Source organism: Amblyomma maculatum, chromosome 4 (assembly GCF_055883805.1).
Source record: "Amblyomma maculatum isolate TAMU_Amacu chromosome 4, ASM5588380v1, whole genome shotgun sequence".
Taxonomy (NCBI): domain Eukaryota; kingdom Metazoa; phylum Arthropoda; class Arachnida; order Ixodida; family Ixodidae; genus Amblyomma; species Amblyomma maculatum.
Window position 1 is genome coordinate 201,303,075 of NC_139347.1, and position 14,697 is coordinate 201,317,771.

At 49.0% G+C, this 14,697-nt stretch overlaps 1 protein-coding gene across 1 annotated transcript in view; it reads left to right on the forward strand.

Annotated features, from left to right (window-relative positions):
* Positions 1 to 9,874, forward strand: part of LOC146193990 (acid-sensing ion channel 2-like) — a 52,933-nt gene extending 43,059 nt beyond the window's left edge. Inside the window, exon 13 of the mRNA XM_084600145.1 lies at positions 9,328 to 9,874. Coding sequence (XP_084456271.1) covers positions 9,328 to 9,759 — 432 coding nt within the window. The 3' untranslated portion in view covers positions 9,760 to 9,874. The remainder of the gene's footprint in view (positions 1 to 9,327) is intronic.
* Positions 9,875 to 14,697: the final 4,823 nt, after the last annotated feature.

The following is a 14,697-nucleotide window of genomic DNA, read 5'->3' on the forward strand; positions in this document are numbered from 1 at the left end:
GCTGACTGTTCTGCGTCGGAACGCTACTTATATATCTCTGCAGTTTAGTTTTTTTTTCGAATTTGTGCAATATATAGGGAGGTGCCGCTCCCTTTCGCCACGGCAATGGACAAGGAGACCACTGGGCCTCCTTTAGCAACCAGTCGGTCGACAGCAGTCGCCCAGAGGAAGAGGGTGTACCATCCAAGTGACTCAGGCTGCCAGGACATTGATGCGTCCTCGGCGCTCAGTGACGACTCCTCGACCGACGACGGCGGGTTCGTACCGGTTGTCACTAAAAAAGCAAAACGCCGACTGCGCCGACAAGCCGCCAAGTCGTCCTCATCGAGCACGGCTACGGTCATCGCGGCGCGAAGTGCACCGGCACATACGGCCTTATTTGTACCGCAAAATGAGACAAACAACCTGAACCATCTAAACAGGCAAGCTACCTTCATGTATCTGGAGAGTCTCGTACCCGAGGCCATCAAAGACGTGAGGATAAATCCTTACAAAAATATCCTTGCCATTGATGTCACTGAGCGAAGCGCACTCGACAAATTAGCCGCAGTAACCAAACTCGGAAATATCAGCGTTCGCCCTCTTAGTCTCCAAGGCAGCGGGACCACGGCTGGCGTCATTTACAACGTTGACATTGGCATCAGTGACGCTGACTTACATTTCCTGATCAAGCCGGTGACTGATAGCATTACCATGTCCAAGTTAAGCGCCTTGGAAAGTCAACATGCATCAAACTTACGTTCAAGGGTGACTGCATACCAGCGCATGTCAAGGTCGGGCACTTTCGACATTGAGTTCGACCATTCGTGCCTAAACCATTACAATTCAGGAAATGTATGAAGATAGGCCACGTGAGCGCTGTGTGCAGCAACCCCATCGTGTGCCCCAGATGTTCAGAGGCACACAGCGCTGATGTGTGCCGAGCAAACGCCTTGTAGTGTGCCAACAGCAGTGGCTCCCACGACTCATGTTCTAGAGACTTCCATCGGCTAAAGACTGAGAGGGCAGTACTGAGGCAAATGATGCGAGATGGTTCCACGCAAAGAGAAGCCGCTGCAAAGGTGCGACGGCATCGCTCGCACCGAAAACGATCGACAACCACCGTTGAGGAGAAGGCTCCAAGTGCTACTGTCCAACTCCGCGACCACCTATACAGTAAACGCAGAAATCCCGCCTTCTAGTGGTGCTAGACCTGGAGCCTACCACACCTCTTGGCCATCACTACCGAAGCCTTCTATGCGCACTAGGCCAGAAACGTTGCTGCCATCCAAACGTCCAACACCTATAATTGAGCCAGCGCAACGACAAGACTCTTACAGCAGCCAAGATCTGCAAGTGATCGTTATGCTCACGTCCCTGATGAATACCATGCGCAGTTTGCTGACGAGCCTGAACACGCCAGCAGCAAACAACGCTCTGCAGGTATTGGACGCACTACATCCAGTTCTTGCGGCCTTACAAAATTAGGCACCGATGCTAGCCTGGACTTACCTCATCAGAAAAAAGTCAAGCAAGCTTTTATTTTGCAGTGAAATTCCCGTGGACTTCATTCTCGTATTTAAGATATTCGGTGCTATGTCTATGAAAATCATTTTCTCATTCTCGTTATTTGTGGACCGAACATTTCGAAAATTTTGCGAATATCCGGTTACGAGGCATATTCTTCGCATGCGTGCACCAGAACTAGCAACGTTACCGTATAAATTCGACGTGAACTAACATACGTGCTTCATCCGGTTTCTCCAAACAATGATAACCAATATGTCTGCATGACCGTGAAGAGCCTCGCCTTGACGTTTACACTTGTAGCTATGTACTACCTGGCGCCATCAAGCCGTTTTGATACCGAGAGAGACTGAGTGACCTGATGGGAGTCACAAGTGGTCCATGGACTATCACAAGAGATTTCAATGCCCATCACCCTTTGTGGGGTGGTGTTAGGATGAACCTCGGGGGCAGAAAGCTCGTCTCCTTTGCCTCGGACCATAACCATCAATGCTTTAATGACGGAACCCCGACGTATATTGGAGGAGTGAATTATAGCAGCTGCCTGGATTTGACTTTCGTTTTGGAATGCCTTACAAGACGCGTTCGCTTGGTTTCAGATATTGAAACCCTTGGCAGAGACCACATCCCGAGCTACCTTACCATTACCAGCCATGTCACATCTTCCTCAGCACCACGTATGCGCTACATTGACTAGAAAGTTTTCAAGGAAATTATGGAAGATGCTTGCGTTGAAGGCTTCTACACGAGTATCGAAGGAAACATTAAGGAGGCTATGGAAAGAGCGACCCGCTTCTTCACCCCTGTGGCAAACTACACCCATTTTGATACTGAATTACAGCGACTGCGATCGCTACGGCGGCGAGCAGAGCGTAGATACCGTCGCACGAAGTCGCACCTAGACCTTCGGTATGCCAGGCGCATACAAAAGAAAATACAGCGCAGTATTCAGACATTTGAAACTCGACGCTGGCGGACTTTTTGCGCAACAGTGGATGCACGGAAGTCCTTGTCACAGGTTTGTAATGTGATTCGTGGCCTCCGAACATCCCCTCAACAGCGCTACCCGTTAAAATTCGTTGCGCTGTACCAGCGACACAGCGAGGTTGATTTAGCCGATGTGCAAAGATGACTGCATGGCCTCCCAAACCCGCCAGCAACGGAGTATTGCTGTGATGTTCCACCATCGAGGGAGTCCCGTATGAATCTGTTATTTTCTTTAGAAGAACTCGACGCCGCGCTAGCTTGTTGCAGACGGTCGTCATCGCCGGGGCCCGACGGTGTGACGTACGCCGCGCTTACCAACCTTGGCCAAGAGGCTCGTCGGGCTCTTTTGGACCTTTACAACAAGTCATGGTGCGACGGCACAGTTCCCAATGACTAGAAGACCAGCCGACTCATTCCACGGCTGAAATCCGGAAAATCTCCCATCGAGATTTCATCATATCGTTCGATAGCACTTGTCAGCTGTGTCGGCAAAGTTATGGAATGAATGCTGCTCACGCGCATTGAGTAGTACTTGGATAGATACCAAGTGTATCCAGGCTTTATGTCCGGCTTTAGACGTGGCCGTTCGTCTATCGACAGCGTGGTTGACCTGGTTGCATTCGTTTAGCTGTAAAAAAAAAAAAAAAAAAAAAAAAAAAAACTTTAAGATTGACTGCGGCGTTGTTTTTGGACATTAAGGGCGCTACGATACCGTAACATTACACATAAGGCTATTATGGAAGCATTGCAAACCACTGAGATTAGAGGCCGTATGTTCAACTGGATATGCAGCTTTTTATCAGAGAGGTTGCTTTTTATCCAGACTCAGGACGGACCAACCTCTTTACACCGGTGCTCACACGGAGTCCCACAGGGTGGGGTGTTGAGCACAACCCTGTTCAACCTTGCTCTCATTGGCCTGGTCAATTTGATGCCACAATCTGCTCAGATGTCCATATATGCTGATGAAATCTGCATTTGGGCGTCAGGTGTGACTCGTCCCCAAGTCCGTGAGAGACTTCAAAGGGCAGCATCAATCGTGATGTCTTACCTACATTTGCAGGGCCTTAGCATTTCAAGTGAGAAATGCTCTCTTGTGGCCTTCATATGAAAACCAATGTCACACTATACTATATCTATAAACGGGAAAGTCATTCCCTAGGAGAAAAGCCATCGCTTCCTGGGAGTTGTCATCGACAGATCTCACGTGGAGCCCACATCTGAATGACATGAAAGAGAGACTACCTGCCATAGTCCATGTTCTCTCCTTCCTCGGGGGAAAGTCATGGAGCGCATCAGTGCACTCGATGCTCCAACTTTATCGATCGTTAATTATGAGGTACATGCGGTACAGCCTTCTGATATCCAACAACATCACGAAGACGAGCATTCGGAATCTATAATGTGTGCAAGCGCAAGCAACTGTTGTTCTAGCCGGAGAACATCCTGTCACTGCCTATGTTATTGTCGAGACCCTGAGAACACACATTAGACACCTCGCACGAGTTCCTAATCACCACCTGGCAAATCTCCCAGCAACTAGATCATGTACTGCCTTTCCCAAAACCATTGAAGCTTACCGCCCGTATCTTCCCTCGCAGTTCACCCCTGCTTCAAGACCGTGCACACCCATATGGAACCTACATGAACCTCCGATTTACCTATCAATTCCTGGCATGAAGAAGAAAGCTGGGGTGGCTGACAGCCCTGCTTGTGAACGATATGGCGTTGATGAAACGATTTAGCACGTCCTTTGTGATGGTCCTGTTTTTGCAACTGAACGACATAAGCTGCGTACTGCATTGGATCGTCTGGACGCTCACCCTTTAACGAAAGGGAAGATCTTCGGACCATGGCCACAAAAGTCATCTGCTCTCAAAGCCTACAAGGCACTTCTTTGCTTTTTAGGAGCGACTGGCCTGATTGACAGACTGGCAAGGGTGGAAGAACGGGCTAGTTGGTAATTCATCTTGGAAATCAAACTAGCGCACTTCAAAACAAGGACACAGGAAGAGAACGACAACACAGCGCTGACAGACTGACTTTCTCACCTCCTCTCCTCTTCTACCCTCCCCCTTTAATCCCCCATTCCCCTTCCCCAGTGCAGGGTAGCCAACCGGAATTCATTCTTTTTGGTTAACATCCCTGCCTTCCGCCCTCCTTTCCTCCTCCTCCTCCTTCGAAACAACAAAATGAAACTTGAAATGAAATTGAAGTTGGAGTCAGCAGCTGTCCTATGCGTGTTTTTCTGTTAGTTTGTTCGCGCGGTGAATTCTTTCCTTTTCTGTGAAATGCACCAAATAGCCTAGCAATTGGCTTTACTTGAACAGAATAAGCTCGTTAATGTTTGGCTGTATCAAAAACGCAAGAAGCATCAAAACTATCGAGCTTACAATTCGTCTGGTGGTTATGCTTCTCCTTCCTAGACAACAAGAAAATCTTGAATACGGACCATTTTTGTGTCACGGAAGAATTCTATGTGGCGGCCGCTTCACATTCAAAATGTATCCGCCTAAAGCCCCAATTGCGCTTATACATTACTGCCATGCCTATATGCGCACACCGTACTGTAACACTGGTTTCACGGAAGGAAACGCACTGCTTTTAGAGCTGTAGGCAAGAGTTCCCTCCCTGATTCTCCGCGCTCTTTGCCAGCCTCTTTTATTTTCCTTATTTTCTCGGGCATCAAGATTTGCGGTGTGGTATTCCCACGGGAGAGAAACCCGCCCCTCTAGACCGTGATGTTGTGAAAACGAGCCGCCTCTGGGCACCTGAACCGGTTTCGGGGAGGAGGGGTGTCCGCGGCCTTTTCTTCGCTCTCCTGGCAACTTGGCGGGTTGCGCTCTGCGGGAAGCGCGTTGTTGTAGTTGGTTGTGGTGTGGCAGGGTGCTCTTTTGCCGTGACAGGCCTTATTATGATATACCAAGAAACATTCTTTACCATTTTCACCAGCTGAAGGTTACCCACTATGTCGGTCGGTATGCCGGTCGCGATGCGGAGTGCAGAAAAGCAATCTCGAGTATGTATTGAAGATCATAGTGAAGTGGACAGTCCTACGCCATCCTCTCTGTTTGTGGGACGAATAATTCGTATAGAGTGTTCGTAGTAAATTAAAATAAAACGGCTGGCATCCAATGTCTCATCAAGCAATCTTCCAACGACCATGAAAATTCTAACCTACAGTGCTTCCCTTTAACCATTTTTTCCCGTACAGCCTTCGCGTCTGCATTACGATAAACAAACATAATAGTCGGAATATATGTCGCACAAAAACTCATAGCGCAAATTATTGTTAACATGCCATCGCATGTGCACACTGATGCATGCTCCATAACATATGATCGTCGGGTCAGCTACTTTATGCACTGATTATTTTAAGCATGTATAGAACTGCTCTTTTGGTAACAATAACTGTATGCTTAAAATGTTCCATTTAATTTGATACATCACACGCTTGCTTATCCAGTGCAAGACAACTTTTGGTTTGCCATTCTGTCGCATCACTAATTATACGCAATCATTGTGATGTAACTTTCCCAAGCAACTGAACATTCTTGCGAAGCATGGCATGATCACAGAATAACATGCAAAATAATTAGCTGTAATGCCTAACCTTTCGATGTAACGTTTTTCTTGACGTTTTTGCGTCTTTTGTTTCGCACTCATTTTTTTGTTTTGGTGCAAGTTTCATTACCATTTTGTTTCCTGCCAAGTTCAGTGCCCATTGTTCGTAAAATGCTACTGACATATGCGATATGTAAATATTTTGTTCTAATACGTTGCTTTTTCTGTACAAACTAGAAATCTCATACTACCTCCGCGATTGCTCAGGCTCGGTCGCCGTGTGAAGAATAGTTACAAGGAGTTTTTCAAGCTTCGGCTGGCAGCCTTTTAATCTTTTCGTGCGTTGTAGTATTGAGCGAAGTAAATACAATAATTTGATTTCATTTAATTTTTTAAGTAAGTGCACTTCTCATCTAGGGACCTAGTAGTAATAGAAAAAAGAGTGACGGTATGCGTTCTAGTTTGTTCCTATCGTGGCTCTGATGCCTACCTTGTCTCTATGCTCTTATTTTGATATTGAACTGATGTGATATTTTATATAAAATATGCTGGCTACTTGATCGTAAACCCGTCTCCAGCTTCCTCGTGCCTTCCCCACCCCATCCACACTGCCAGAGTTCAAAATTTCAACGATACATACTGAACCCGGCTGCGACGAAGGAGCGAGGCAGGCAGCACATACATCGCTCTTCTCGGCACGCGCCGAACCTCTGTTGTCTGATCCCCTCTCGGACTTCGTCGCTCGTGTGAATGCGGGAGCAAGGGAGGGGGTTCCGCCGGCCGGCGTTGCACCCACACCCCCTTCCCGAAAGGCTCTCCTGTGTGAACACCGCTTTTAGCTAGCTAGCTTGCCCATGCAAAAACAGCATGCTTGGATCGTAATATATCTGTCAAAACTATTGTGTTGGAAAGTCCATTACAGTAAGAAAGCAAACTCATATCCCTAGAAAGGTCCATGGGAGTGGGGATAAGTGTAATGTGCTCTTACTCTTAAATTATTATTATCGCCAGGAATATAAAATACGAGAAGATAGACGGAGAGCATATTGGGAAACGGTCACCGGAAGTGACTGAACACAGGCTTGCCTACCACAAGACTCGAGTCTTTTCATGTTTTAGGCTACCTCTTCGATCAAGTGTGCTTCCTCCGCCCTAAAATAATTCCAGCTATAACGATGCTGATTCGAACATGATGTGCTGATGGCTCAATATTTCAAAGCTAAGCGTATCGATATGGATCGCCACCTCGCACCTCGCAGTTTGATGCATTGCGCAGAAACGTTTTTGTCCCATGCAATATATTACTCCAATCAATATTCATGAAAAGATCCTATGGATTCGGCGTCATTGGCGAAAGTATAACACATCGAGTACCACCACACCTTAGCGTTGGGCGTACCTTTAAGCTTTCTGCCTTCGGGACATCTGGTGATGCATCTAACTGGCAGACGGCCGCAAAGCTAATTATGACAGACCACAAAACCGCAGAAGGCACAAAAATGTCGCATGCGGACATCACGTTACTGCGTCCACCAACTAACGGCATGTTAGCAGGAGTACGTCCTTTAGAGGTAAGGAGGAGGAGGAGAAAACATTTATTTGCGATGATTTGATTTGGGAAGGGTGGTGCATTTGGTTGTGGAGCTGAGTGGCAGACCCTATTCCGGGACGCCAATGGCCGCCGGAGCTGCCCGAGCTCTCTGGACCAGGACTCACGGACCAGGACACGCTTGGCCTCCAGGTCCGAGCTGGACAGGGCCGCGCAGCCCTCCCTAGTTGCCTGTTTTATAGCTTTTATTTTTGTATTTTGCTGACAGGCCCACATCATGTGGTACAGGTCAGCACACTGGCCGCAGAATTTGCACCTACACGTGAATGTCGGGTCCATGTGTTTTAGTATGGCGAAATTTAGAAAAGCACCCGGTTTGGAGTCGTCTAAGGTGGCACTCCTCAGATCTGTCGAGACCTTTGGCGGGTCCCGGGAGTGCCCTCCTGCACAGGCGTAAATAATTTGTAATGTCCGCATAAGTTATGAGCGGGATTGGTATGGTTGCCTCGGTAGAACCGGAGGATTGAGCGGAATTCCCCGGGGAAGGAACGCTCAGCAACCGCGTGAAAGGTCTCGTTCCCCTTCACCCCCTGGTGACCGGGCACCCATATAACCTGTTTTTTACTAGTGGCCGAATCTGAATTTTTCGTATGTGGCAATAATATTTTACGGACGATTACAGCTATCCTACCCCGCACGCAATTTCGGCAGGCCTGTTGCGAGTCCGACATTAGGTAGGCTGAGTCGCAGTGGGTGGCGGCCAGCGTGGACCACCTTGCAACATGGACCTCGTTTTTTTTTTTTTTTAATACCTTCTTTCGATTTAAAAAAAAAAGCTTTTTTTTACCTCGAGCTTCTGCTCCCTTTTATTTATTTTTAATTGGTTTTAAGCCTGGCAAAGCTTTTGCTGGTCCGGGCTCCTTTTTTGTTTTGTTTGTCTTTTTCTCAGTTCGGGAGGACGAATAAAATGGTAAATGGCCAGTGCAATAGCCACTTCCTCTAACATTAGTGCGCCGTTAGTGTTTACTGAGAGCCCGTTCGCCTGTCTTCCTTCGTGCACAACAGCAATGGTGCAGATGCCATCCTCGATGGGACCCGCTGCATCTACGTTATATGTGCCTGTCTTACTGCCATAGTTATTTTTTACACATTTTGTCCTGGCTTCACGCCTGCCCTGATTATACTTCCAATTCATGTTTTTGGGGAGTGGCTTAACCGTCAAAGTATTTTTCCACACTTCCGGGATGTCCACTCTGTTTTCTGTGGTGGGGAGAATGAGGTCTCGGAGGGCTTGCCTGCTGGTGCTGGTCACCGACAGCCTATCAGTTTGGCTTGTTCTGTGCGCCTCAATCAGCTCCCCTATTGTATTATGGATCCCAAGTTCTCTTACTGCGACAGGTAATAGACTTTGAGTATGAACTTGGCTGATCACGGCGAACGTGCATTCGTTAGTAAATCATCTTTTTTTTTTTTTTTTTTTAGTGCGGCTGAAAGATAAGAGCACATGGCATGGTTGGGAGCCAAATCGCTCTTGCATAGAAAGGACAAACTCAGGCCTCGATTTGCCATGAAAACCTGAAAACATAATCGGCGAATTCGCAGGCGCTGAAAAAGTTTTGCGTGTTATCATCACAACTAGTCGATAATTGTAATCTGTCTTCCGTATCTTGAGCTAACTTCTCACATCCGTGTAATGCACTTGCCTACCACTTCCGACGCAGGACGCAACCACTCTCAGCAACGTCGGAGGGTTCATGGGAATGTACTTGGGCCTCTCGTTCTTGGTCATCTTCGAGATCCTGGAGATATTCGTGCGCTGGTTTGTCTACCTCTACCGCAGACGCCACGTCTCGGTTGAGCCGCAGCAGAAACCACAGGCGCCATTCACTTGGCAGAGGCACATCGACAAAGCCGTCGAGGCCGCCCAAAACTCCGGCCGCCGCGGTTTGCATCAGAAACAGCGTTCCTGCTGGGAGATCATGAAGGACCCCCGATCAAGAGGCGCCAGATCAGTGGCCGTTAGTAGCCACCCTGGCCCGCAGCAGTATGGATATTTTGACTCTTCCTACTGGAAGAGCGCGGCTGAAGAAGCTTTAGGACCATTTAACCCGGTTTTCCTGCACCGAGGCCTCCGGCCTCGGGCGTTCTACTAACGCGTTGTGGCCTATCGCGCCTTTATTCTTCTTTCGCAGATACCTTTGATATACTGCATATCGTAGCACTGATAAAGCCTACGCGGGATCCTCGGTTGAAAATAAAGCTCTATAGTTGGCCAAAAACCCTTAAGTTACGATGGTTGTCACGCCATCTTGCAGCGTTTACGGGAACTGTTCGGCGTTGCTGAAAGCATCTGAGAACAGTACAGATAATTCCAAGTCGCCAAAAAAAAGTCGCCAACTGCCTCCTTCTGCTTGCTTTTAAAAGCTACAAAGCATCTGTATTCCGCGAGGTAACTGCTTCACATACCACATCTGCTTCTCCGCATGAACTAGTGAGTATGCTGCCTTGGTGGAATGACATAGAAATTAATGTTTTCGCTCTATGTACATACATATACTGGCTGCAGCTCGTGCCTGTATATTGATTATAATTCACTATAATTTTGATTCGAAACATCGTAATTTGCATGATTAAAGAACTCTACTGTTCGAACTCCTTTTGACACAGATGGTGGCTGTATACTTGTGCATGCATTCAAAAAGCAACATGCACATGTGCAGACCGGTGACCATATGTGCATGCACTTGCGGACTAACCCTATACTTGAGCCAAAACGAGATGGAGGGCAAAGCTATAGTGTGTTAGACGAGAACATTCCGCAAAAAGGGCGAGAACAGCGCGGTTCAGCGTCCAGCATTGTGTGCGTCTGCGGCGGTTGTCCTGAAAGAGTTTAGGATTTCAGCCAAATGACCACATTCGCAGTATACGCGTTGTTAATGAAACAACATAAAAGCAAGCAACAATATATATTGTGGGACAGCACTTGCACAAAACGTCTGTTCTATTCCAGAACCAGCTGGCACACAGCGCGCGACGCTCCGAGCAGCAGTCAGCGATGATGATGATGATGATGATGATGATGATGATGATGATGATGATGATGATGATGATGATGATGATGGATCTATACAGATGAAAGAGGTGAAAGTTCACGCGCTGCGCTCACACAAATCCCCCCGACAAGAGAGCGGCCACCCTGGCCGCTGATTACAGGGATGAGGGACGACGGGCATAAGGCTTCATGCGCGAGACGTGCACGATCTCTTCGGAGCGGCGACGTCGATCTGCGACAGTGTGCGAGGGAGTAACGCGGTAGTTCACCGGAGATGTTTGTTGAAGTACTGTATAAGGGCCAATGTAACGATGGAGGAACTTCTCACACAGGCCAGGAATGCGGATTGGTATCCACAGAACTTCATCACCAGGGTAAAAGGAGGGAGTTCGATGGCGTTGATCATACAGGGCTTTGCGTTCTTGTTGAGCATCTTCAGTGTTCAAACGGGCAAGTTGGCGACACTGGGCCATATGAGTGGCAAATTCTTCGCCCAGAGATTCAGACGTAGAGGGAGCAGAGAAGAAAGTAGTATCGAATACTGTCGATGGTTGACGGCCATAAACTAAAAAGAAAGGGCTATAACCAGTAATGCGCTGAACAGCGGAATTGTAGGCGTGGGTGACGAAAGGTAAAACATTGTCCCAGTTCCGGTGATCAGGAGCAATATACATGGATATCATGTCGGACAGAGTGCGATGAAACCGCTCGATGAGTCCGTTGGTCTGAGGGTGGTAGCTAGAAGAAGTCTTATGGACGGTGTTGGCTGCGCGCAGTACTTCCTCAAGGACTTGAGAAAGAAATGTATTTCCACGGTCGCTAATGAGAATATGAGGAGCACCATGACGCAAAACTATCGCACGCAGGAAAAAATCGGCGACTTCAGAGGCGGCACCGGAGCGAAGAGGTGCGGTTTAAGCGTACCGCGTTAGATGGTCGATGGCAGTGACAACAAAACGGTTGCCGTCTGACGTCAAAGAGAGAGGACCAAACAAGTCAATGGCGACCGTGTCAAAAGGCACAGATGGGCAAGGTAGAGGTTGCAGTAGGCCAGCAGGAGGAGATGTTGAACGCTTGCGATGCTGGCAAGACGGACATGATGAAATATATTTGGCGACGCTGGCAGAAAGCCCAGGCCAGAAGTAGCGGCTCTTGATACGGTCGTAAGTTTTAAAGTGGCCTAAATGTCCAGCAGTGGAGTCGTCGTGGTAAGCCTCCATAATTTTAAAACGAAGGGAGCGAGTGGCAAAGGGTACCCAGCGTTGACCCGTAGGGTGATAAATGTCGCGGTAAAGTGTTCCATGGTGAAATCGGAACCGACGAAGCTGACGGCGCAAGCGACTGTTCGGTACAACTGATTCTCCACGGAGGCGAGCGATGATTGTGCGGCAGTAAGGGTCAGTCAGCTGCAGGGACGAGAAATCACCATTGTTCTCGAGTGGAGCTGTAGCGATGGGTGCAACATTCAGGTGGGCCGCAGAAGGCTGACTCGGATGGCAGGTGGGAGAGGAGACCGTATGTGGGGCCGCGTCAGTAGGTATCAATGGGCAGCGAGAGAGAGCGTCAGCGTCGAGGTGTTTTCGCCCAGATTTATAAGTGATGGTGAAGGTGTATTCTTGAAGACGTAGTACCCAGCGACCCAGTCGACCCGATAAGTTCTTCAGTGATGACAGCCAACAAAGTGCGTGATGGTCTGTGACAATGGTGAAGTGGCGGCCATACAAATAAGGTCGAAATTTTTGAACCGACCAAACAATGGCGAGGTACTCTTGCTCGGTAATAGTATAGTTACGCTCAGCTGCAGTAAGCGTACGACTGGCGTATGCGACGACTGGCTCTTCAGACACTGCGCTGCGTTGCAAGAGAACCGCGCCAATACCGTGGCCACTGGCGTCTGTGTGAAGTATGGTGGGCGCGTCAGCGTCAAAATAGCGAAGCACAGGAGTGGAAGTGAGTGCCTGCCTGAGAGCTTTGAAGGCGTCTTCACATTCAGTGGACCAGTTGTAAAACACTTGGGAAGACACGAGCTTGTGTAACGGGGCCGCAATTGTTGCAAAGTTCCGAATAAAACGGCGGAAGTAGGAGGCTAAGCCAAGGAAGCTGCGAAGATCTTTCTGACGTTGGGGCCGAGGAAAATTAACGACAGCCGCAATTTTTTCGGGATCAGGCTGGATTCCTGCCTTACTGACGACATGGCCGAGTACTTTGATGGTCTTACTGGCAAAGTGGCATTTCTTGGTATTCAGCTGAAGCCCCGCCTGGGCAAGGGACGTGAGGACTTCAGTGAGACGCCGTAAGTGCTCAGCGAAGTTTGACGAGAAGACAGTGATGTCGTCGAGATAACATAGGCATGTTTTCCATTTCATGCCGCGAAGCACGGTATCAATCATGCGCTCAAAGGTGGCCGGCGCATTGCAGAGTCCGAAAGGCTACACGTTGAATTCGTAGAGGCCGTCGGGGGTAGAAAAGGCAGTCTTGTCCTTGTCTGCATCGTACATAGGAATTTGCCAGTATCCCGAGCGGAGGCCGAGACTGGAGAAATACTCAGCTCCTTGGAGACAGTCTAATGCGTCATCAATACGAGGCAAAGGGTAAACATCCTTGCGCGTGATCTTGTTAAGTGCCCGGTAATCCACGCAGAAGCGGACTGAGCCATCTTTTTTTCGAACGAGAACCACAGGTGAGGACCAAGAGCTCGTGGATGGCCGGATTACATTTCGAGCAAGCATGTCAGCAACTTGCTCCTCAATGACTTTACGTTCTGCTGCTGAAACGCGATACGGCCGTCGTCGAACAATAGCAGAGCCGTCCGTCTCTATGCGATGAGAGGTGACGGAGGTCTTCCCTAACGCTGAGGCGCACACATCAAAAGACTCTCGGTGCCGCATGAGGACGTCTAGGAGAGCTGTGGACTGCTCGGATGTGAGGTCAGGGCTGATGGCGGCTGCGAGCGCAGAGGATGTCGAAAATGGAGGCTTGGCAGCAGGCGGTGGTGCGCTGGAACGTGTGTTGAGGGGAACGGGATCGCAGTCAAAAATAAACCCAACTGTGGCTCCTCTGGGCAGTAAGAACGGCTGGATAGTTGTATTGAGGGCCGCAACCACCGCGCAACCACGGGTGAAGGAGGTGAGGCACGAGGCAAGAGCTAGGCCGTCGGAGGTCCACCGAGGAGCGGGCATAACGAAGGCTTCGCCATCTAGAGGGTAGTCCAATGCCACGATGATCAGCTGCTCGCGTCCTGGGGGCAAAACGAAATCAACTGCTGCGAACACGTGTGGTGGATTTCGGTAATATATCGGGGTCGGTAATATAGAAGTCAGTAATATATCGGGGTCCGCAAGATGAATAAGGCGCTCACAGCAAGAGATGAAGGTGGACGCCGACGATAAGAAATCCCACCCCAAGATCATGAGATGAACGCACGTGGGGAGCATAATAAATTCGATATGATGCCGCTGGTTATCGATGAGGACACGTGCTTTGCATTGGCCGGTGGGTTTCATAAGAGTTCCATTAGCTCCACGAAGTGGCGGACCGATGTATGGCGTTATAACTTTGCGCAGATGAGAACACAGAGAGAAATGCATGACGGAATAAGCGGCGCCAGTGTCGATGAGGGCCTCAACGTACAATCTTTCAACAATCACTACTAACATATTCGACGGTCGCCCAGGAGGAATTGTAGATTTTGAACTCAAAGCAGCTTTCCCTCCAAAAACTGCTTCGGTTAGTTTTCCGTTATAGGTTGGAAGGGTTGCGAGGCAGGACGAAGCGGTGACGTGCGGCGAAAAGGCGAAGGGAATCGGCGTTTCGAAGGACGCGAGGGCCGTGAAACATTGGTGGAATTCGGAGGAGAGGAAGAACGCCGGTAAAAGTCTGAGTAGGGCAGTGCAGAATCATCAGGCTGGCGCACGCGGGCACGTTCAAAGGGAGCATAACCCCGTTGCTCGTCTTGCTGGCGGCGGTGACAGACACGGGCAATGTAGCCACGTATTCCACAATAGTAGCACACAGGGCGGGAGGGGCGCCAGGCTGTAAC